The sequence below is a fragment of the Heptranchias perlo genome, chromosome 21 (assembly GCF_035084215.1).
Source record: "Heptranchias perlo isolate sHepPer1 chromosome 21, sHepPer1.hap1, whole genome shotgun sequence".
NCBI classification, from domain to species: Eukaryota; Metazoa; Chordata; class Chondrichthyes; order Hexanchiformes; family Hexanchidae; genus Heptranchias; species Heptranchias perlo.
This window is the reverse complement of record NC_090345.1, coordinates 51,730,496-51,756,511: the sequence shown is the minus strand read 5'-3', so window position 1 is coordinate 51,756,511 and position 26,016 is coordinate 51,730,496. Positions and strand designations below refer to the sequence as shown.

Genomic DNA, 26,016 nt, shown 5'->3' with positions numbered 1-26,016 from the left:
GAGAGAGAGAGAGAGATCGATATATCATCTTCACCATAGAGAGACTGATCAATGGAGAGAGAGAGAGAGAGAGAGATCGATTTATCATCTTCACCATAGAGAGACTGGTCAATGGAGAGAGAGAGAGAGAGAGATCGATATATCATCTTCACCACAGAGAGACTGATCAATGGAGAGAGAGAGAGAGAGATCGATATCTCATCTTCACCATCGAGAGACCGATCAATGGAGAGAGAGAGAGAGAGATCGATATATCATCTTCACCATAGAGAGACCAATCAATGGAGAGAGAGAGAGAGATCGATATATCATCTTCACCAGAGAGAGACTGATCCATGGAGAGAGAGAGAGATCAATATGTCATCTTCACCATAGAGAGACCGATCCATGGAGAGAGAGAGAGAGAGATCGATATATCATCTTCACCATAGAGAGACTGATCAATGGAGAGAGAGAGAGAGAGATCGATATATCATCTTCACCATAGAGAGACTGATCAATAGAGAGAGAGAGAGATCGATATCTCATCTTCACCACCGAGAGACTGATCAATGGAGAGAGAGAGAGAGAGATCGATGTATCATCTTCACCATGGAGAGACTGATCAATGGAGAGAGAGAGAGAGAGATCGATATTTCATCTTCACCATCGAGGGACTGATCAATAGAGAGAGAGAGAGATCGATATCTCATCTTCACCACCGAGAGACTGATCAATGGAGAGAGAGAGAGAGAGATCGATGTATCATCTTCACCATGGAGAGACTGATCAATGGAGAGAGAGAGAGAGAGATCGATATTTCATCTTCACCACCGAGAGACTGATCAATGGAGAGAGAGAGAGAGAGATCGAAATATCATGTTCACCGTGGAGAGACCGATCAATAGAGAGAGAGAGAGAGATCGATATTTCATCTTCACCATCGAGAGACTGACCAATGGAGAGAGAGAGAGAGATCGATATATCATCTTCACCATCGAGAGAGACTGATCAATGGAGAGAGAGAGCGAGAGATCGATATTTCATCTTCACCACAGAGAGACTGATCAATGGAGAGAGAGAGCGAGAGATCGATATATCATCTTCACCATCGAGAGACCGATCAATGGAAAGAGAGAGAGAGAGATCGATAAGTCCTTTTCACCATCGACAGACTGATCAGTGGAGAGAGAGAGAGAGAGAGATCGATGTATCATCTTCACCATAGAGAGACTGATCAATGGAGAGAGAGAGAGAGAGAGATCGATATATCATCTTCACCAGAGAGAGACTGATCAATGGAGAGAGAGAGAGATCGATATATCATCTTCACCAGAGAGAGACTGATCAATGGAAAGAGAGAGAGAGAGAGAGATCGATATATCATCTTCACCAGAGAGAGACTGATCAATGGAGAGAGAGAGAGAGATCGATATATCATCTTCACCATTGAGAGACTGATCAATGGAGAGAGAGAGAGAGAGATCGATATCTCATCTTCACCGTAGAGAGACTGATCAATGGAGAGAGAGAGAGAGAGATCGATATATCATCTTCACCACAGAGAGACTGATCAATGGAGAGAGAGAGAGAGATCGATATATCATCTTCACCATAGAGAGACTGATCAATGGAGAGAGAGAGAGAGATCGATATCTCATCTTCACCATAGAGAGTCTGATCAATGGAGAGAGAGAGAGAGAGATCGATATCTCATCTTCAGCATCGAGAGACCGATCAATGGAGAGAGAGAGAGAGAGAGATCGATATATCATCTTCACCATAGAGAGACCGATCAATGGAGAGAGAGAGAGAGAGAGTGAGATCGATATATCATCTTCACCAGAGAGAGCCCGATCAATGGAGAAAGAGAGAGAGATCGATATATCATCTTCACCATAGAGAGACTGATACATGGAGAGAGAGAGAGAGAGATCGATATGTCATCTTCACCAGAGAGAGACCGATCCATGGAGAGAGAGAGAGAGAGAGAGATCGATATATCATCTTCACCAGAGAGAGACTGATCCATGGAGAGAGAGAGAGATCAATATGTCATCTTCACCATAGAGAGACCGATCCATGCAGAGAGAGAGAGAGAGATCGATATATCATCTTCACCATAGACAGACTGATCAATGGAGAGAGAGAGAGAGAGATCGATATATCATCTTCACCATTGAGAGACTGATCCATGGAGAGAGAGAGAGATCGATATATCATCTTCACCATCGAGGGACTGATCAATAGAGAGAGAGAGAGATCGATATCTCATCTTCACCACCGAGAGACTGATCAATGGAGAGAGAGAGAGAGAGATCGATGTATCATCTTCACCATGGAGAGACTGATCAATGGAGAGAGAGAGAGAGAGATCGATATTTCATCTTCACCACCGAGAGACTGATCAATGGAGAGAGAGAGAGAGAGATCGAAATATCATGTTCACCGTGGAGAGGACCGATCAATAGAGAGAGAGAGAGAGATCGATATTTCATCTTCACCATCGAGAGACTGACCAATGGAGAGAGAGAGAGAGATCGATATATCATCTTCACCATAGAGAGACTGATCAATGGAGAGAGAGAGCGAGAGATCGATATTTCATCTTCACCACAGAGAGACTGATCAATGGAGAGAGAGAGCGAGAGATCGATATATCATCTTCACCATTGAGAGAACGATCAATGGAAATGGAGAGAGAGAGATCGATACATCATCTTCAAGACCGAGAGAATGATCAATCGAGAGAGAAAGAGAGATCGATATATCATCTTCACCAAAGAGAGACTGATCAATGGAGAGAGAGAGAGAGAGATCGATGTATCATCTTCACCATTGATAGAACGATCAATGGAGAGAGAGAGAGAGAGGGAGATCGATATGTCATCTTCACCATAGAGAGACCGATCAATGGAGAGAGAGAGAGAGAGAGAGAGAGAACGATATATCATCATCACCATTGATAGAACGATCAATGGAGAGAGAGAGAGAGAGAGAGGGAGATCGATATATCATCTTCACCACCGAGAGACTCATCAATGGAGAGAGAGAGAGAGAGAGAGATCGATATATCATCTTCACCATAGAGAGACCGATCAATGGAGAGAGAGAGAGAGAGAGATCGATATGTCATCTTCACCATTGAGAGAACGATCAATGTAGAGAGAGAGAGAGAGAGAGATCGATATGTCATCTTCAACACCGAGAGAATGATCAAAAGAGAGAGAAACAGAGATCGATATATCATCTTCACCATAGAGAGACTGATCAGAGAGTGAGAGAGAGATTGACATTTCATCATCACCATCGAGAGACTGATCACTGGAGAGAGAGAGAGAGAGATCGATATATCATCTTCACCATTGAGAGACTGATCAATGGAGAGAGAGAGATCGATATATCATCTTCACCATCGAGATACTGATCAATGCAGAGACAGAGAGAGAGATCGATATATCATCTTCACCATCGAGAGACTGATCAATGGAGAGAGAGAGAGATCAATATATCATCTTCACCATAGAGAGACTGATCAATGGAGAGGGAGAAAGAGAGATCGATATCTCATCTTCACCATCGAGAGACCGATCAATGGAGAGAGAGAGAGAGAGAGAGAGAGATCGATATCTCATCTTCACCATAGAGAGACTGATCAATAGAGAGAGAGAGAGAGAGAGAGAGAGATCGATATCTCATCTTCACCATAGAGGGACCGATCAATGGAAAGACACTGATCAATGGAGAGAGAGAGATCGATCGATCGAGAGATCATCTTCACCATAGAGAGACCGATCAATGGAGAGAGAGAGAGAGAGATCGATATCTCATCTTCACCGTAGAGAGACTGATCAATGGAGAGAGAGAGAGATCGATATATCATCTTCACCATAGAGAGACTGATCAATGGAGAGAGAGAGAGAGATCGATATATCATCTTCACCATAGAGAGACCGATCAATGGAGAGAGAGAGAGAGAGAGAGAGAGAGAGTGAGATCGATATATCATCTTCACCAGAGAGAGCCCGATCAATGGAGAAAGAGAGAGAGATCGATATATCATCTTCACCATAGAGAGACCGTAAATGGAGAGAGAGAGAGAGAGAGAGTGAGATCGATATATCATCTTCACCAGAGAGAGCCCGATCAATGGAGAAAGAGAGAGAGATCGATATATCATCTTCACCAGAGAGAGCCCGATCAATGGAGAAAGAGAGAGAGATCGATATATCATCTTCACCATGGAGAGACTGATCAATGGAGAGAGAGAGAGAGAGAGAGATCGATTTATCATCTTCACCATAGAGAGACTGATCAATGGAGAGAGAGAGAGAGAGAGATCGATTTATCATCTTCACCATAGAGAGACTGATCAATGGAGAGAGAGAGAGAGAGAGATCGATATATCATCTTCACCACAGAGAGACTGATCAATGGAGAGAGAGAGAGAGAGATCGATATCTCATCTTCACCATCGAGAGACCGATCAATGGAGAGAGAGAGAGAGAGATCGATATATCATCTTCACCATAGAGAGACCAATCAATGGAGAGAGAGAGAGAGAGATCGATATATCATCTTCACCAGAGAGAGACTGATCCATGGAGAGAGAGAGAGATCAATATGTCATCTTCACCATAGAGAGACTGATCAATGGAGAGAGAGAGAGAGAGAGAGATATATCATCTTCACCAGAGAGAGACTGATCCATGGAGAGAGAGAGAGATCAATATATCATCTTCACCATTGAGAGACTGATCCATGGAGAGAGAGAGAGATCGATATATCATCTTCACCATCGAGGGACTGATCAATAGAGAGAGAGAGAGAGAGATCGATGTATCATCTTCACCATAGAGAGACTGATCAATGGAGAGAGAGAGAGAGATCGATATATCATCTTCACCATTGAGAGACTGATCCATGGAGAGAGAGAGAGATCGATATATCATCTTCACCATCGAGGGACTGATCAATAGAGAGAGAGAGAGATCGATATCTCATCTTCACCACCGAGAGACTGATCAATGGAGAGAGAGAGAGAGAGATCGATGTATCATCTTCACCATGGAGAGACTGATCAATGGAGAGAGAGAGAGAGAGAGATCGATATTTCATCTTCACCACCGAGAGACTGATCAATGGAGAGAGAGAGAGAGAGATCGAAATATCATGTTCACCGTGGAGAGACCGATCAATAGAGAGAGAGAGAGATCGATATTTCATCTTCACCATCGAGAGACTGACCAATGGAGAGAGAGAGAGAGATCGATATATCATCTTCACCATAGAGAGACTGATCAATGGAGAGAGAGAGCGAGAGATCGATATTTCATCTTCACCACAGAGAGACTGATCAATGGAGAGAGAGAGCGAGAGATCGATATATCATCTTCACCATAGAGAGACCGATCAATGGAGAGAGAGGGAGAGAGATCGATATGTCATCTTCACCATTGAAAGAACGATCAATGGAAATGGAGAGAGAGAGATCGATACATCATCTTCAAGACCGAGAGAATGATCAATCGAGAGAGAAAGAGAGATCGATATATCATCTTCACCAAAGAGAGACTGATCAATGGAGAGAGAGAGAGAGAGATCGATGTATCATCTTCACCATTGATAGAACGATCAATGGAGAGAGAGAGAGAGAGGGAGATCGATATGTCATCTTCACCATAGAGAGACCGATCAATGGAGAGAGAGAGAGAGAGAGAGAGAACAATATATCATCATCACCATTGATAGAACGATCAATGGAGAGAGAGAGAGAGAGAGAGGGAGATCGATATATCATCTTCACCACCGAGAGACTCATCAATGGAGAGAGAGAGAGAGAGATTGATCTATCATCTTCACCGTAGAGAGACTGATCAATGGAGAGAGAGAGAGAGATCCATATATCATCTACACCGTAGAGAGACTGATCAATGGAGAGAGAGAGAGAGAGAGAGAGAGATATCATCTTCACCATCGAGAGACCGATCAATGGAGAGAGAGAGAGAGAGAGAGATCGATATATCATCTTCACCATGGAGAGACTGATCAATGGAGAGAGAGAGCGAGAGATCGATATTTCATCTTCACCACAGAGAGACCGATCAATGGAGAGAGAGAGCGAGAGAGAGATCGATATATCATCTTCACCATGGAGAGACTGATCAATGGAGAGAGAGAGCGAGAGATCGATATTTCATCTTCACCACAGAAAGACTGATCAATGGAGAGAGAGAGCGAGAGAGAGATCGATATATCATCTTCACCATAGAGAGACCGATCAATGGAGAGAGAGAGAGAGAGAGATCGATATGTCATCTTCACCATTGAGAGAACGATCAATGTAGAGAGAGAGAGAGAGAGATCGATATGTCATCTTCAACACCGAGAGAATGATCAAACGAGAGAGAAACAGAGATCGATATATCATCTTCACCATAGAGAGACTGATCAAAGGAGAGAGAGAGAGAGATTGACATTTCATCATCACCATCGAGAGACTGATCAATGGAGAGAGAGAGAGAGATCGATATATCATCTTCACCATTGAGAGACTGATCAATGGAGAGAGAGAGATCGATATATCATCTTCACCATCGAGATACTGATCAATGCAGAGACAGAGAGAAAGATCGATATATCATCTTCACCATCGAGATACTGATCAATGGAGAGAGAGAGAGAGAGAGATCGATATAACATCTTCACCATAGAGAGACCGATCAATGGAGAGAGAGAGAGAGATCGATATAACATCTTCACCATAGAGAGACTGGTCAATGGAGAGAGAGAGAGAGAGAGATCGATATATCATCTTCTCTATAGAGAGACTGGTCAATGGAGAGAGAGAGAGAGAGATCGATATATCATCTTCACCATAGAGAGACCGATCAATGGAGAGAGAGAGAGAGAGATCGATATATCATCTTCACCATAGAGATACTGATCAATGGAGAGAGAGAGAGAGATCGATATATCATCTTCACCATCGAGGGACTGATCAATGGAGAGAGAGAGAGAGAGATCGATACATCATCTTCACCAAAGAGAGACTGATCAATGGAGAGAGAGAGTGAGAGATCGATACATCATCTTCACCACAGAGAGACTGATCAATGGAGAGAGAGAGAGATATCGATGTATCATCTTCACCACAGAGAGACTGATCAATGGAGGGACAGAGAGAGATCGATATATCATCTTCACCACCGAGAGAACGATCAATGTAGATAGAGAGAGAGAGATCGATATATCATCTTCAACACCAAGAGAATGATCAATCAAGTGAGAAAGAGAGATCGATATATCATCTTCACCATAGAGAGACTGATCAAAGGAGAGAGAGAGAGATCGACATATCATCATCACCATCGAGAGACTGATCAATGGAGAGAGAGAGAGAGAGAGATCGATATCTCATCTTCACCAGAGAGGGACCGATCTGTGGAGAGAGAGAGAGATCGATATATCATCTTCACCATAGATAGACTGACTAATGGAGAGAGAGAGAGAGAGAGATCGATATATCATCTTCACCATAGAGAGACTGATCAATGGAGAGAGAGAGAGATCGATATATCATCTTCACCATAGATAGACTGACTAATGGAGAGAGAGAGAGAGAGAGATCGATATATCATCTTCACCATAGATGGACTGACTAATGGAGAGAGAGAGAGAGAGAGATATCGATATAACATCTTCAACAAAGAAAGACTGATCAATGGAGAGCGAGAGAGAGATCGATACATCACCTTCACCACAGAGAGACTGATCACTGGAAAGAGAGAGAGAGAGAGATCGATATATCATCTTCACCATAGAGAGACTGATCAATGGAGAGAGAGAGAGAGATCGATATATCATCTTCACCATAGAGAGACTGGTCAATGGAGAGAGAGAGAGATCGATATATCATCTTCACCTTAGAGAGACTGATCAATGGAGAGAGAGAGAGAGAGAGATCGATATATCATCTTAACCATCGAGAGACCGATCAATGGAGTGAGAGAGAGAGAGATCGATGTATCATCTTCACCATAGAGAGACCGATCAATGGAGTGAGAGAGAGAGAGATCGATGTATCATCTTCACCATTGAGAGACTGATCAATGGAGAGAGAGAGAGAGATCGATATATCATCTTCACCATAGAGAGACTGGTCAATGGAGAGAGAGAGAGAGAGAGATATATCATCTTCACCTTAGAGAGACTGATCAATGGAGAGAGAGAGAGATCGATATATCATCTTCACCTTAGAGAGACTGATCAATGGAGAGAGAGAGAGATCGATATATCATCTTCACCATCGAAATACTGATCAATGGAGATAGAGAGAGAGAGAGAGAGATCGATATAGTATCTTCACCATAAAGAGACCGATCAATGGAGAGAGAGAGAGAGATCGATATATCATCTTCACCATAGAGCGACTGATCAATGGAGAGAGAGAGAGATCGATATATCATCTTCACCACAGAGAGACTGATCAATGGAGAGAGAGAGAGAGAGAGAGATCGATATATCATCTTCACCACAGAGAGACTGATCAATGGAGAGAGAGAGAGCGAGAGATCGATATATCATCTTCACCACAGAGAGACTGATCAATGGAGAGAGAGAGAGAGAGAGAGATCGATATATCATCTTCACCACAGAGAGACTGATCAATGGAGAGAGAGATAGCGAGAGATCGATATATCATCTTCACCACAGAGAGACCGATCAATGGAGAGAGAGAGAGAGAGAGAGATCGATATATCATCTTCACCATCGAGGGACTGATCAATGGAGAGAGAGAGAGATCGATATAACATCTTCACCATAGAGAGACCGATCAAAAGAGAGAGAGAGAGAGAGAGATCGATATATCATCTTCACCACAGAGAGACTGATCAATGGAGAGAGAGAGAGAGAGAGAGATCGATATATCATCTTCACCACAGAGAGACTGATCAATGGAGAGAGAGAGAGAGAGAGATCGATATATCATCTTCACCACAGAGAGACCGATCAATGGAGAGAGAGAGAGAGAGAGTTCGATACATCATCTTCACCAAAGAGAGACTGATCAATGGAGAGAGAGAGATATCGATGTATCATCTTCACCACAGAGAGACTGATCAATGGAGAGAGAGAGAGAGAGAGAGAGAACGATATAACATCTTCACCATAGAGAGACCGATCAATGGAGAGAGAGAGAGAGATCGATATAACATCTTCACCATAGAGAGACCGATCAAAAGAGATAGAGAGAGAGAGAGATCGATATATCATCTTCACCATAGAGAGACTGATCAATGGAGAGAGAGAGAGCGAGAGATCGATATATCATCTTCACCACAGAGAGACTGATCAATGGAGAGAGAGAGAGAGAGATCGATATATCATCTTCACCACAGAGAGACCGATCAATGGAGAGAGAGAGAGAGAGAGATCGATATATCATCTTCACCACAGAGGGACCGATCAATGGAGAGAGAGAGAGAGATCGATACATCATCTTCACCATCGAGGGACTGATCAATGGAGAGAGAGAGAGATCGATATAACATCTTCACCATAGAGAGACTGATCATTGGAGAGAGAGAGAGAGAGATCGATATAACATCTTCACCATTGAGAGACCGATCAAAAGAGAGAGAGAGAGAGAGAGAGAGATCGATATATCACTTCACCACAGAGAGACTGATCAATGGAGAGAGAGAGAGAGAGAGAGAGATCGATATATCATCTTCACCACAGAGAGACTGATCAATGGAGAGAGAGAGAGCGAGAGATCGATATATCATCTTCACCACAGAGAGACTGATCAATGGAGAGAGAGAGAGCGAGAGATCGATATATCATCTTCACCACAGAGAGACTGATCAATGGAGAGAGAGAGAGAGAGATCGATATATCATCTTCACCACAGAGAGACTGATCAATGGAGAGAGAGAGAGCGAGAGATCGATATATCATCTTCACCACAGAGAGACTGATCAATGGAGAGAGAGAGAGAGAGAGAGATCGATATATCATCTTCACCACAGAGAGACCGATCAATGGAGAGAGAGAGAGAGAGAGATCGATATCTCATCTTCACCATGGAGAGACTAATCAATGGAGAGAGAGAGAGAGAGAGAGATCGATATATCATCTTCACCACAGAGAGACTGATCAATGGAGAGAGAGAGAGAGAGAGATCGATACATCATCTTCACCAAAGAGAGACTGATCAATGGAGAGAGAGAGAGAGAGATCGATACATCATCTTCACCACAGAGAGACTGATCAATGGAGAGAGAGAGAGATATCGATGTATCATCTTCACCACAGAGAGACTGATCAATGGAGGGAGAGAGAGAGATCGATATATCATCTTCACCACGGAGAGACGGATCAATGGAGAGAGAGAGAGAGAGAGAGAGAGATCGATATATCACCTTCACCACAGAGAGACTGATCAATGGAGAGAGAGATTGATCGATATATCATCTTCACCATCGAGTGACTGATCAATGGAGAGAGAGAGATAGATATCGATATATCATCTTCACCATAGAGAGACTGATCAATGGAGAGAGAGAGAGAGATCTATATATCATCTCCACCATAGAGAGACTGATCAATGGAGTGAGAGAGAGAGAGATCGATATGTCATCTTCACCATATAGAGACTGATGAATGGAAAGAGACAGCGAGAGAGATCGATATCTCATCTTCACCAAAGAGAGACCAATCAATGGAGAGAGAGAGAGAGATCGATATATCATCTTCACCATATAGAGACTGATCAATGGAAAGAGACAGCGAGAGAGATCGATATCTCATCTTCACCAAAGAGAGACCAATCAATGGAGAGAGAGAGAGAGATCGATTTTTCATCTTCACCATCGAGGGACTGATCAATGGAGGGAGAGAGATGGATACATCATCTTCACCACAGAGAGACTGATCAATGGAGAGAGAGAGAGATATCGATGTATCATCTTCACCACAGAGAGACTGATCAATGGAGGGAGAGAGAGAGAGAGATCGATATATCTTCTTCACCATAGAGAGACTGATCAATGGAGAGAGAGAGAGATCGATTTCTCTTCTTCACCATAGAGAGACTGATCAATGGAGAGAGAGAGAGAGAGATCGATATATCATCTTCACCATAGAGAGACTGATCAATGGAGAGAGAGAGAGAGAGAGATCGATATATCATCTTCACCACAGAGAGACTGATCAATGGAGAGAGAGAGAGAGATCGATATATCATCTTCACCATAGAGAGACTGATCAATGGGGAGAGAGAGAGAGATCGATATATCATCTTCACCATAGAGAGACTGATCAATGGAGAGCGAGAGAGAGAGAGAGATCGATATATCATCTTCACCACCGAGAGACGGATCAATGGGGAGAGAGAGAGATCAATATATCATCTTCACCATTGAGAGATCGATCAATGGAGAGAGAGGGAGAGAGAGATCGATATATCATCTTCACCATAGAGAGACTGATCAATGAAGGGAGAGAGAGAGAGAGATCGACATATCATCTTCACCATCGTGAGACCGATCAATGGAAACAGTGAGAGAGAGAGAAATAGCATCTTCACCATCAAGAGACCGATCAATGGAGAGAGAGAGAGAGATCGATATATCTTCTTCACCATAGAGAGACCGATCAATGGAGAGAGAGAGAGAGATCGATATATCATCTTCACCATAAAGAGACTGATCAATGGAGAGAGAGTGAGAGATGGATATCTCATCTTCACCATAGAGAGACTGATCAATGGAGGGAAAGACAGAGAGATCGATATATCATCTTCACCATAGAGAGACCGATCAATGGAGAGAGAGAGAGAGAGATCGATATATCATCTTCACCATAGAGAGACTGATCAACGGAGAGAAAGAGAGAGAGATCGATATTTCACCTTCACCATAGAGAGACTGATCAATGGAGAGAGAGAGAGAGAGAGATCGATATATCATCTTCACCAGAGAGAGACTGATCAATGGAGAGAGAGAGAGATCGATATATCATCTTCACCAGAGAGAGACTGATCAATGGAGAGAGAGAGAGAGAGAGAGAGATCGATATATCATCTTCACCAGAGAGAGACTGATCAATGGAGAGAGAGAGAGAGATCGATATCTCATCTTCACCATCAAGTGACCGATCAATGGAGAGAGGGAGAGAGAGAGATCGATATCTCATCTTCACCATGGAGAGACTGATCAATGGAGAGAGAGAGATCGATCGATATATCATCTTCACCATAGAGACCCCGATCAATGGAGAGAGAGAGAGAGAGAGATCGATATATCATCTTCACCATAGAGAGACTGATCAATGGAGAGAGAGAGAGAGAGATCGATATATCATCTTCACCATAGAGAGACTGATCAATGGAGAGAGAGAGAGAGAGATCGATATATCATCTTCACCATCGAGAGAACGATCAATGGAGAGAGAGGGAGAGAGAGAGAGAGATCGATATATCATCTTCACCATAGAGAGACTGATCAATGAAGGGAGAGAGAGAGATCGACATATCATCTTCACCATCGTGAGACCGATCAATGGCGAGAGAGAGAGAGATCGATATATCATCTTCACCATCGAGAGAACGATCAATGGAGAGAGAGAGAGAGCAATCGATATATCATCTTCACCATGGAGAGACTTATCAATGAAGATTGTAAACAATTTTACAACACCAAGTTATAGTCCAGCAATTTTATTTTAAATTCACAAGCTTTCGGAGGCTTCCTCCTTCCTCAGGAGGAAGCCTCCGAAAGCTTGTGAATTTAAAATAAAATTGCTGGACTATCAATGAAGAGAGAGAGAGAGTGATCGATATATCATCTTCACCATAGAGAGACTGATCAATGAAGAGAGAGAGAGAGAGATCAATATATCATCTTCACCATAGAGAGACTGATCAATGGAGAGAGAGAGAGAGAGATCGATATATTATCTTCACCATAGAGAGACTGATCAATGAAGAGAGAGAGAGAGAGATCGATATATCTTCTTCACCATAGAGAGACCGATCAATGGAGAGAGAGAGAGAGATCGATGTATCATCTTCACCATAGAGAGACTGATCAATGAAGAGAGAGAGAGAGAGATCGATATATCATCTTCACCATAGAGAGACTGATCAATGAAGGGAGAGAGAGAGAGAGATCGATATCTCATCTTCACCATCGTGAGACCGATCAATGGCGAGAGAGAGAGAGATCGATATATCATCTTCACCATAGAGAGACTGATCAATGAAGAGAGAGAGAGAGAGATCGATATATCATCTTCATCATACAGAGACTGATCAATGGAGAGAGAGAGATCGATATATCATCTTCTCTATTAACTGTCTCATTCGCGGAGAGAGAGCTTTTGGATTTGCGTGCATCAGTAGTTTTCCCCAGGTCTCATTGTCTACACACACATGGCCTCCGTTCTCTCCTTCAAGAACCAGACGTGTTTTCTAACAGGAAGAGTTTCCTCTCGCTGAATGTTCAGTTGGTGTGTGACCACAGGCCGAATCATGCCCGCTCTGCTGGCAGTAGTCTTGCGGCCTCCACACAGTGCCAGTCCTTGATTCTGCCCTTATCTTCGAGCCAGACCAACGGGTGTCAGGCTGGCTCCTTGGAGACACTTGGCGTATATCAAGAACCCGGGCACACACACCACTTGATATAAAGAGTGTCAGACTCAAATCAGAGCCAACCATCAGTATCCTCAAACAAAGTGCCCGTGATGATCCGGGGGTGTCCTGCAGTACAGCCCCCGGCCAGTCTCCAGATTTGTGGTGGTTTACTACATACTACAAAATTCTACCATTCAGAGGGGCCGAACCTTCCATTCCCACAGGAGGAAGACATGCAGGAGCAAGATGAAGATGAGGGTGAGGAAAACCGAGGCCGAGCAGAGCTGTAAGACAGCAAATTATTGAGGAGTGATTGTCCACCCCCTCCCCCCAGCACAACAACAGTCCCACCGTTTGACCCACTCCATCCACCCATCTTCTGAATCCCCTCCAACACCCCCTCATTGGTCTCCTTACATAACTATCAATATGAAGATAAACAAATATAATCTTTTTATTTCACATCATGTGGGCACATGGTGGATTTAAAACCTTTACCTTCTCTTAACATTGAACTGAAATGATTCGTGCCCGATCTCTGTGCTCTTGGCCTTTCCTCGTGCTCCTCCGAGACAGTTCCCCTGTCGCCAGAGCCTGTGAGGTGGGAGCCTGCCAATCACCCACTGAGGGTACTTGAGATGCCCATGGTGGGTGATGTGAACCAGTTGTGGGCCTTGAGGGCCCGGCTCAGACTGCAGCATCTCAGCACAGTCGGGGCCGTCTGGGCCAGCTGGCTGTGTGGGGCCAATATAGGCACTGGGTCAGAGGTCAGAGGCTGGTTGGGGAGCAGGATACTGACATGCTGAGAAATCACCACATGAGCCTCTCCCATGGAGCCAGTGTCACTCTCATTGGGATGTGTCTCTACCCCCTCTCTGTCTGCCTGAGGACAGAGTGTGCAGAGGCTCTGGAAACCCCTGTCCATGTTTGCCTCAGTCCTTTCCACACTCTCCTTGTGGATTGAAAGGCTGAGGAGAAGCCAGACCCCCCACAGTCACGATGGCAGCAGGCTGAGCTCCCAGCAAAGCTATCAGAGCTGTGACCAGAGGCTCCATCACTGTGGGCACCACTGCAGTGTACGTAGAGCTGACCACTCACTCCGTGGTTGATGGCATGGCCTGAATGCCTTGCTGGACAACCCCACACAAACTACAGCTGGACTGCTCCATGCTCTGTGCCATTGTGCACAGGCTCCCTGGCAGGCTGCCCAGTGCACTTGAAAGGTCCTGGTAATAAGAATCAGTCTTCGAGTGTAGGCTGTGCTCTTGAGATCTTCACCTGTGCCCTCTGCAGCGGGGGTGAGATGTGGGCTCTCCCTCGAATACCTGTATTCTGGTCCATCCCATCCTCTGCCCATGCCCGTGCTCACTAGTGCAGACTCCTGTATCCTTCTGTATGCCGAGAGTCAGTCTCTCAGCTTGTGCTTGCTAAGGTAAGGTGGGGTGAGGCTGTGTCATCTTGGGTGATGCTCTCTGCCGACTCCTGAGCCTCCAGGCGCACTTTATTTTGATAACCTGAAAGGGAAGAGAGGGACAAGGATTAGGTTTTAGGGTGAAGGATGAGCAGAGACAGACGAGTTGTTGCTGGAAGCTGCTGCACTTTGTCCTGTGTAGTGTGTGAGGGTGAGATTTCAGTCAGAAGGGACAGAGTGGGAGATATCAAAGAATCCTGCAGAAAGTGACCTTCAGCCCCGCCCCAACAACAACTTGCATTTATATAGCACCTTTAACGTAGTAAAATATCCCGAGGTGCTTCACGGAGTGTCATCAAACAAAGATTGACACTGAGACAAAGAAAGAGACATGAGGGCAGGTGACAAAAAAGCTCGGTCAAAGAGGTAGGTTTCAAGGAGGGTCTTAAAGGAGGAGAGAGAGGTGGAGAGGTTTAGGGAGGGAGTTCCAGAGCTTAGGGCCTAGACGGCTGAAGGCACGGCCGCCAATGGTGGGGTAAAGGAAGTGGGGGATGCACAAGAGGCCAGAGTTAGAGGAGCGTAGAGTTCTCGGAGGCATGTGATGCCCCTGATAGGACCCATCCCCACCATCTGCACTGCTTCCTCCTGGAGTGGGCAGAGGACCTGAATAGATGCTCTCCCTCCTCCTGTCCCCACCTCCTCCCTATTGTTGTCCTGCAGCTTTCCCTGCGAGAAAGAAGGGAGAGTGTTAGTGGTCGCCTAGTGAGATGGTTTGAGGATGTGCATGTCAAGGTTGAATAGTTGTGCTGGTGTGTGAAGGGTGGTAGAGGTGTGAGGAGGTGAAGGCAGTTCTAGTGAGGAGAGTAGGAGATGCAGAGTGTGGTATTAGGAGCAGGAGGAGGTGGAGCGTGGTTGGTGGCAGTGAATGGGGGAGAGTGCTGGTACCTCAGTTGTGTGCGGGTCTGCAGAGAGTCATGTGAGATTGCAGTTAGGTGTCTTACCTTAGCAACCCTGGTCAGGTCATTAAACTTCTAACTACATTAGAGTCAGGTCCGTGGGGCGATGCTCCTGGTGCTGACACCCTCTGCCACCTGCTGCTGAGCATCTTGGTGGGATATAATTGGGCCACTTGGTGAGAATAGGCTTTCCCTCCTCCTGCCGACCTCCGGTGCAGTATCTGAAAAGCTAAAGTGCACTTTCCCTTTAAGAGGTGCAGGCTTTAAATAGTGTCAGGAATCTCAGATATTCAAGCCCCCAATTAGAGGACCAGCCAATCAGAGCGGGAAGAGTGCGAGAGGCCAGCTCTTTAATTATAATCAGGGCCCCCGACCAATTTAGCAGGCTCGCCCTGGCCACATTTCTGCCGATTCCCAAGTTTCCCTTTGTTTAGCCAGTTTGTGGAGTACCGGCTTCACACGATCAGACACTCCTTTCTTCAAGTAATTAGATCTAAACTTCATAAACGCGATTGAACGGCGGTTCTCGATCATTTTGTGAGACTCTGTTTCCAATGTTGAGCCTCTCGAGTCAAGAGGGTCGTTGAGAATGGAACCTCACAGAAGGACCCTTTTATGTTTAAATATTCCTTCAACCTGATACTCCGCCATCGAGGAAGCTCACTCTTTCAGTTATTTTTAAATAGAGAGCAGTGAGCTATTCCAGTGCTTGGAATGATCATTGCATGGCTATTTGGAGATCTCTTACATGACTGTGCATCTGTTGAAGGAGATGATGGAGATCGAGGTGGAAGAGGAAGGTGTGCAAAGCCCATTTGCAGAAAGGTGGCAAGTCTCGAGGTTGAGCTGAAGTACGGTCGTGATAGGACCAGAAACCTGAACTTACTGCACCAAGGTCATCAGGAGGTGAGTGACTTGGATTTTTAAACTAAAGGTTTTAAGAGTAGCCAAATATTTCAAAACTTGTCAACAGATTTGAGAATGCAAGAAGTATCATTGTGTATAAATCAGCTGAACCCAGTTGATGTTTTACAGTGAAGTGACATTTTTAAAAACAAAAATTGCTGAAATGTTCAGTAGGTCAGTGAGAAACTGTGCAGAGAAGAGAGGTATGGACCCCTCCGGGTGTGGACTCTCCCTCCCCCCGGTGTGGACTCTCCCTCCCCCCGGTGTGGACTCTCCCTCCCCCCGGTGTGGACTCTCCCTCCCCCCGGTGTGGACTCTCCCTCCCCCAGGTGTGGACTCTCCCTCCCCCCGGTGTGGACTCTCCCTCCGGGTGTGGACTCTCCCTCCCCCAGGTGTGGACTCTCCCTCCCCCAGGTGTGGACTCTCCCTCCCCCAGGTGTGGACTCTCCCTCCCCCCGGTGTGGACTCTCCCTCCCCCCGGTGTGGACTCTCCCTCCCCCCGGTGTGGACTCTCCCTCCCCCCGGTGTGGACTCTCCCTCCCCCCGGTGTGGACTCTCCCTCCCCCAGGTGTGGACTCTCCCTCCCCCCGGTGTGGACTCTCCCTCCCCCAGGTGTGGACTCTCCCTCCCCCAGGTGTGGACTCTCCCTCCCCCCGGTGTGGACTCTCCCTCCCCCCGGTGTGGACTCTCCCTCCCCCCGGTGTGGACTCTCCCTCCCCCAGGTGTGGACTCTCCCTCCCCCAGGTGTGGACTCTCCCTCCCCCAGGTGTGGACTCTCCCTCCCCCAGGTGTGGACTCTCCCTCCCTCAGGTGTGGACTCTCCCTCCCTCAGGTGTGGACTCTCCCTCCCCCAGGTGTGGACCGTCCCCAGGTGTGGACTCTCCCTCCCCCAGGTGTGGACTCTCCCTCCCCCAGGTGTGGACTCTCCCTCCCCCAGGTGTGGACTCTCCCTCCCCCAGGTGTGGACTCTCCCTCCCCCAGGTGTGGACCGTCCCGAGGTGTGGACTCTCCCTCCCCCAGGTGTGGACTCTCCCTCCCCCAGGTGTGGACTCTCCCTCCCCCAGGTGTGGACTCTCCCTCCCCCAGGTGTGGACCGTCCCCAGGTGTGGACTCTCTCTCTCCCAGGTGTGGACTCTCCCTCGCCCAGGTGTGGACTCTCCCTCCCCCAGGTGTGGACTCTCCCTCCCCCAGGTGTGGACTCTCCCTCCCTCAGGTGTGGACTCTCCCTCCCCCAGGTGTGGAATCTCCCTCCCCCAGGTGTTGACTCTCCCTCCCCCAGGTGTGGACTCTCCCTCCCCCAGGTGTGGACTCTCCCTCCCCCAGGTGTGGACTCTCCCTCCCCCAGGTGTGGAATCTCCCTCCCCCAGGTGTGGACTCTCCCTCCCCCAGGTGTGGACTCTCCCTCCCCCAGGTGTGGACTCTCCCTCCCCCAGGTGTGGACTCTCCCTCCCCCAGGTGTGGACTCTCCCTCCCCCAGGTGTGGAATCTCCCTCCCCCAGGTGTGGACTCTCCCTCCCCCAGGTGTGGACTCTCCCTCCCCCACCACCCCACCCCAGACTCTAACTTAATTTCCCTGCTTTCTTCTTGTGCCAGGATTGGATCCACCATTGTTGGAGAACTTTAACCAAAGGCTTGTTGGAAACCTGACAGAACCTCAGGGTTTCCTAGGGGCCAACTGGGATGAGGTCACTTCCTCGGAAAAGTCACAGTAAGGAATCATTGAGCAGGATCTTCCCTTTCTACAGGCACCTTGGCTGCTGGTTATTATTCTCTTACAAATACATAAAGGGCAAAAGGGTAACTAGGGAGAGAGTAGGGCCTCTTAAGGATCAACAAGGTCATCTATGTGCGGAACCACAAGAGATGGGTGAGATCCTGAATGAATATTTCACATCGGTATTTACGGTTGAGAAAGGCATGGATGTTAGGGAACTTGGGGAAATAAATAGTGATGTCTTGAGGAGTGTACATATTACAGAGAGGGAGGTGCTGGAAGTCTTAACGCGCATCAAGGTAGATAAATCTCCGGGACATGATGAAATGTATCCCAGGACGTTATGGGAGGTTAGGGAGGAAATTGCGGGTCCCCTAGCAGAGATATTTGAATCATCCACCGCTACAGGTGAGGTGCCTGAAGATTGGAGGGTAGCAAATGTTGTGCCTTTGTTTAAGAAGGGCGGCAGGGAAAAGCCTGGGAACTACAGACCAGTGAGCCTGACATCTGTAGTGGGTAAGTTGTTAGAGGGTATTCTGAGGGACAGAATCTACAGGCATTTGGAGAGGCAGGGACTAATTAGGAACAGTCAGCATGGTTTTGTGAGAGGAAAATCATGTCTCACGAATTTGATTGAGTTTTTTGAAGGGGTAACCAAGAAGAAAGATGAGGGCTGTGCAGTAGACGTGGTCTACATGGACTTCAGCAAAGCATTTGACAAGGTACCGCATGGTAGGTTGTTACATAAGGTTAAATCTCATGGGATCCAAGGTGAGGTAGCCAATTGGATACAAAATTGGCTTGACGACAGAAGACAGAGGGTGGTTGTCGAGGGTTGTTTTTCAAACTGGATGCCTGTGTCCAGCGGTGTGCCTCAGGGATCGGTGCTGGGTCCGCTGTTATTTGTTCTTTATATTAATGATTTGGATGAGAATTTAGGAGGCATGGTTAGTAAGTTTGCAGATGACACCAAGATTGGTGGCATTGTGGACAGTGAAGAAGGTTATCTAGGATTGCAACGGGATCTTGATAAATTGGGCCAGTGGGCCGATGAATGGCAGATGGAGTTTAATTTAGATAAATGTGAGGTGATGCATTTTGGTAGATCAAATCGGGCCAGGACCTACTCCGTTAATGGTAGGGCGTTGGGGAGAGTTATAGAACAAAGAGATCTAGGAGTACAGATTCATAGCTCCTTGAAAGTGGAGTCACAGGTGGATAGGGTGGTGAAGAAGGCATTCAGCTTGCTTGGTTTCATTGGTCAGAACATTGAATACAGGAGTTGGGATGTCTTGTTGAAGTTGTACAGGGCATTGGTGAGGCCACACTTGGAGTACTGTGTACAGTTCTGGTCACCCTATTATAGAAAGGATATTATTAAACTAGAAAGAGTGCAGAAAAGATTTACTAGGATGCTACCGGGACTTGATGGTTTGACTTACAGGGAGAGGTTAGACAGACTGGGACTTTATTCCCTGGAGAGTAGGAGGTTAAGGGGTGATCTTATAGAAGTCTATAAAATAATGAGGGGCATAGATAAGGTCGATAGTCAAAATCTTTTCCCAAAGGTAGGGGAGTCTATAACGAGGGGGCACAGATTTAAGGTGAGAGGGGAGAGATACAAAAGGATCCAGAGGGGCAATTTTTTCACTCAAAGGGTGGTGAGTGTCTGGAACGAGCTGCCAGAGGCAGTAGTAGAGGCGGGTACAATTTTGTCTTTTAAAAAGCATTTGGACAGTTACATGGGGAAGATGGGTATCGAGGGATATGGGCCAAGTGCAGGCAATTGGGACTAGCTTAGTGGTATAAACTGGGCGACATGGACATGTTGGGCCGAAGGGCCTGTTTCCATGTTGTAACTTCTATGATTCTATGATTCTATGATTCTAAGTTTGCTCCTGCCAATTGATGCACGCAATAGGCCGCCAAATAGTGGGAAGGAGATAGAGGAGCAAATTTGCAGGCAAGTTACAGAAAGATGCAAGAACTATAGAGTAGTGATAATGGGGGACTTCAATTATCCCAATATAGACTGAGATAGTAATAGTGCAAAGGGCAAAAAGGGGGAGAAATTCCTGAAATGTGTACATGAGAGCTACACGGCCTCTCTGACATCCAAGATGGTGCCTTGGATGCGCACGCACGTTTCCAGCGTGACGTGCGCCAGACGCCATCTTGGTATAGGAGTTAGTGCAGGCGCAGATAACGAACGCTGGAATCATGTAAAGTCGGAAGAAAATGGCTTCAGTCAGTGTACAATGCTGATTTAAAGTGATAGACACCGTTTTGGGACTTAACGCTCAACTCAACGCACAGTTCTTAACCCCGACTATCTGAATGTGTCTTACAGTGCCTGGAGAACCCCCCACCGGCGCTATTTAAAGGGACCATGCAGGATTTACAGGTCAGTGGCTGGATTATTGCTTCTGGCTGCCGAGACATTTGTAACTGTTTTTGGAGGTCTCCTAGACTTCAATACTAGGACACGGGGACACAGCCTAACATTTAGAGCCAGGACGTGCAGGAGTGAAGTTAGGAAATGCTTCTACACACAAAGGGTGGGAGATATTTGGAACATTCTTCTACAGACGGCAGTTGATGCTAGCTCACTTGTGAAAGTTAAATCTGAGATTGATAGATTTCTGTGAACCAAGGGTATTAAGGGATATGGGGCTAAGACGGGTATATGGAGTTAGGTCACAGGTCACCATGATCTCATTGAATGGTGGAACAGGCTCGAGGGGCTAAATGCCACGGCCACTTGCTGCCTCTTGATATACACTACCTTCTCCTGTAAGGAAGCAGGACGTGTGTCTGGGTGATGTGCTTATCATTTATGAATAGCTGCCAGTGTGTGTGGCCTATGAGTTGTGGGTGGGCGGCTTGAAACAGTGGTAATGTGTAAGGGTGAGAGGAAGCATCTGATTGGAAGAGTTGAGTACTGATGGAAAGAGTTTATTGGTATGTGGGTGATGGGGGTGTCGTGTGTGGTGCAGTTGGTAGGAGACACCACTTGACAGTTGACCTCACTCACCTTGACCACTCATGTCAAAGCATTGAACTTCTTCCTGCATTGCATCCATGTCCATGATGCTGTGAGCCTGGCATTGACTTCGTCCCCCGCTGCCTCCCACTGCCTTTTGTGTATATGTCTGGAGGGTCTCTTGCCCCTCCCACCCCCACTGGGGATATAGGATGTCCCTCCTTCTGTCCACCTCTTGCACCAAGGTCTCTAGTGCATCAGCAGAGAACCTTGGTGCACGCACTCTCTCAGGCCTGGTACCAACTCAGATCGGCAGATTGGTGAGGTCTGGTGTGCAGATTGGAGGATGTGGGATTTAGTAGTGCACAACCTTTATTCAATGTTTCAACATAACCCATCAGTGTGTAAACATAGGGACGGGAGCTGCATCTGTGTTTTACTTGTGCGATGTCTGATCTCTGTTCAGACTCCGTGCAGACAGTAGACTGTTACTTTCAGCAAATAACGGGGACCAGCTACCTTTAAGAGATTTCTAAGAAACATCCTCCCTTTAAGAGATTGGGCTCCCCCTGGTGGAGGAAAGTGTGAATTGCATTGATTCCATGTGCAAGGCCTGGAATGGAATCTGATTGCAGGTGAGTCCTCGGGTCGGCCGAAACTCGCGTTCTGCCTGCGGGGGGTCATTGGGCGTGGGGCAATAGCCCATCACGCTACCCGCGCCCAAAAACGGCACCATCCAATTTTCTTTCCCCCACAGAGATTAAACAGAAATAGGAGGCTTAAGACAAATGTAAGGTTCATAATACAGTAGAGAACCAGGCTAAATACAGAAAGTACAGAGGAGATCTAAAAAAGGGGAATAAGAGGGACAAAGAGAGAGTGTGAGAATAGATTAGCAGCTAACATAAAAGGGAACCCAGAAGTCTTTTATAAATAGTAAAAGGGTAGTCAAAGGAAGGGTGGGACCGATTAGGGACAAAAAAGATCATCTTGTGGAGGCAGAGGACATGGCTGAGGTACTAAATGAATACTTTGTATCGGTCTTCACTAGAGAAGAGGATGCTGCGATTGTAGCAGTAAAGGAGGAGGTAGTTGCGATATTGGATAGGATAAAAATAGATAAAGAGGAGGTACTTAAAATATTGGCAGTACTCAAAGTAGAAAAGTCACCCGGTCCAGAGGGGATGCCTCCTAGGTAACTGGGGGAAGTAAGGGGGGAAATTGCAGAGGCTCTGGCCACAATCTTCCAATCCTCCTTAGATATGGGGACAATGCCAGAGGACTGGAGGATTACAAATGTTACACCCCTGTTCAAAAAAAGGGGAGAGGGATAAACCCGGCAATTACAGGCCAGTCAGCCTAACATCGGTGGTGGGGAAACTTTTAGAGACAATAATCCGGGACAAAATTAATTGCCATTTGGAAAAGTCTGGGCTAATAAATGAAAATCAGCAGGGATTTATTAAAGGAAAATCGTGTTTGACTAACTTGATTGAGTTCTTTGATGAAGTAACGGAGAGGGTTGATGAGGGTAGTGCGGTTGATGTTGTGTATATGGACTTTCAAAAGGCATTTGGTAAAGTACCACATAATAGTCTACTAAGCAAAATTCAAGCCCATGGGATTAAAGGGACAGTGGGCAGTGTGGATACAAAATTGGCCACGGGACAGAAAGCAGAGAGTAGTTTTTCAGACTGGAGGGAAGTATACAGTTGTGTTCCCCAGGGGTCAGTATTAGGACCACTGCTCTTTCTGATATATATTAATGGCCTGGACTTGGGTATACAGTGTATAATGTCAAAGTTTACAGATGACACAAAACTCGGGAATCTAGTAAACAATGTGGAGGATAGTAACAAACTCCAGGAGGGCACAGACAGACTGGTGAAATGGGCAGACACAGGGCAGACGAAATTTAACACAGTGAAGTGTGAAGTGATGCATTTTGATAGGAAGAATGAGGAGAGGCAATATAAACTAAATGGTACAATTTTAAAGGGGTGCAGGAACAGAGAGATCTGAGGGTGTATGTACACAAATCTTTGAAGGTGGCAGGACAAGTTGAGAAGGCTGTTAAAAAAGCATATGGGATCCTGGGCTTTATTAATAGAGGCATAGAGTACAAAAGCAAGGAAGTTATGCTAAACCTTTATAAAACACTGGTTAGGCCTCAGTTGGAATATTGTGTCCAATTCTGGGCACCACACTTTAGGAAGGATGTCAAGGCCTTAGAGAGGGAGCAGAAGAGATTTACTAGAATGGTACCAGGGATGAGGGACTTCAGTTATGTGGAGAGACTGGAGAAGCTGGGGTTGTTCTCCTTAGAACAGAGAAGGTTAAGGGGAGATTTGATTGAGGTGTTCAAAATCATGAAGGGTTTTGACAGAGTAAATAAGGAGAAACTGTTTCCAGTGGCAGAAGGGTCAGTAACCAGAGGACACAGATTTAAGGTGATCGGCAAAAGAACCAGAGGCAACATGAGGAAACATTTTTTTACGCAGCGAGTTGTAATGATCTGGAATTCACTGCCTGAAAGGGCGGTGGAAACAGATTCAATAATAACTTTCAAAAGGGAATTGGATAAATACTTGAAGGGGAAAAAACTAAAAGGCTACAGGGAAAGAGCAGGGGAGTGGTACTAATTGGATAGCTCTTTCAAAGAGTCAGCACAGACATGATGGGCTGAATGGTCTCCTCCTGTGCTGTACCTGCTATGGTACTATTATAATATCATGATATCCCCCCAGTGACTGAGGTCAGACTGGTGTGTCTGGAGCTGCCCTTTCTTGTCTATGGGTTCTCCATTAGCTTATTTCCAGTATATTGGGTCTTCCCCAACATTCAGTGACTCCCTCATGATGGTTGTCAGCACTGCACAAGTCTCATCCCTAGTCTCTCTTTTAGCAACCTGGGCTAGATACCAACCCCAACAGGCTTTGAAACTGTATGGAGGCTGTAAATCTGAATGGATTTATTCCGTTAAAGCAGAACATGTTTCTGTTGTCTTCTGGGTGAATACTTTACGGAAAGATTCATTGAGTTTTTTTATTCATTCATGGGATGTGGGCGTCGCTGGCGAGGCCGGCGTTTATTGCCCATCCCTAATTGCCCTTGAGAAGGTGGTGGTGAGCCGCCTTCTTGAACCGCTGCAGTCCGTGTGGTGAAGGTTCTCCCACAGTGCTGTTAGGAAGAGAGTTCCAGGATTTTGACCCAGCGACGATGAAGGAACGGCGATATATTTCCAAGACAGTATACCTCCTCATACAACAAAGTATACATATTGCCTCAGTACGATAAAAGTACTCGGCACTGGAAATAAAAAGTGATTTTGTTAGGAGAACGAACGATAAAGTGAGTGTGCAGATAAGTCATTGTGTTGTCGTGCTGATAACTTAAAAAGGCTGGCAGAACACAGTGCAGGCCTACTAACCCAACACTGTGGATACGTAATAAGCTAATAAATGGTGCAGTTCCTCCAGTCAATGGAGATTGTAAGATATGCCTCCGTTTCCTGGAGCAGATATGTGCCTTGATTGATGCACCCAGGACTTAGCTCCATGTCAATGTGGCTCTTTGCTTGTACATTCCAGGTGAATGTCGTGGGAGCAGAGCTTGCTGTGTGAGTGAATGAACTGCCTGGTGTGCTACTTAACCTGACAGACCTCAGTTGGCTGATCATGGCCAGGGCAGCAGTAGGCACTCTACATTTGGACTCAGCACTCCCTGGGCCACGGTCCTGATCTCCACTCCTTCAGCCCTACCACAAACTCTGCATGAGTGTCAGATGAGGCCAGGAGCAGGCTTGACTGTAATGCCTCCAGGGTGGAATAATCTGCTGCGATTCATAGCCTAGGTTCACACATAAGGAAAGGCTACATGATGAGATGCCGAAGATTGGCAGAATCTGTGGAACTGTCACCCAGCATGAGAAAAATGGTCAGAAGGACACCTTCAAAACCCTGCTCTGGCTTTTCTTTAAAAAGAACATAAGAGCATAAGAGATAGGAGCAGGAGTAGGCCATTCGGCCCCTCGAGCCTGCTCCGCCATTCAATATGATCATGACTGATCTGATTTTTACCTCAACTCCACTTTCCCGCCCTTTCCCCATATTCTTTGATTCCCTTGCTGATCAAAAATTTGTCTAACTCAGCCTTGAATGTATTCAATGACTCAGCCTCCACAGCTTTTTGGGGTAAAGAATTCCAAAGATTCACAACCCTCTGGGAGAAGAAATTCCTCCTCATTTCCATCTTAAATGGGTGACCCCTTATTCTGAGACTATGCCCCCTAGTTTTAGATTCCCCCATGAGGGGTAACATCCTCTCAGCATCGACCCTATCGAGTCCCCTCAGAATCTTGTATGTTTCAATAAGATCTCCTCTCATTCTTCTAAACTCCAATGAGTATAGACCCAACCTGTTCAATCT

General features: G+C 46.1%; 1 protein-coding gene across 2 annotated transcripts in view; it reads left to right on the top strand.

Moving 5' to 3' along the window:
• LOC137340236 (uncharacterized) overlaps positions 1-26,016 on the top strand; it is a 508,920-nt gene that overhangs the window by 472,218 nt on the left and 10,686 nt on the right. The window contains exons 4-5 of one of the 2 annotated variants that reach the window (XM_068002656.1): positions 16,755-16,891; positions 20,956-21,009. In XM_068002656.1, coding sequence (XP_067858757.1) covers positions 16,755-16,891; positions 20,956-21,009 — 191 coding nt within the window. The remainder of the gene's footprint in view (positions 1-16,754; positions 16,892-20,955; positions 21,010-26,016) is intronic. The other variant, XM_068002657.1, reaches the window with a different exon arrangement.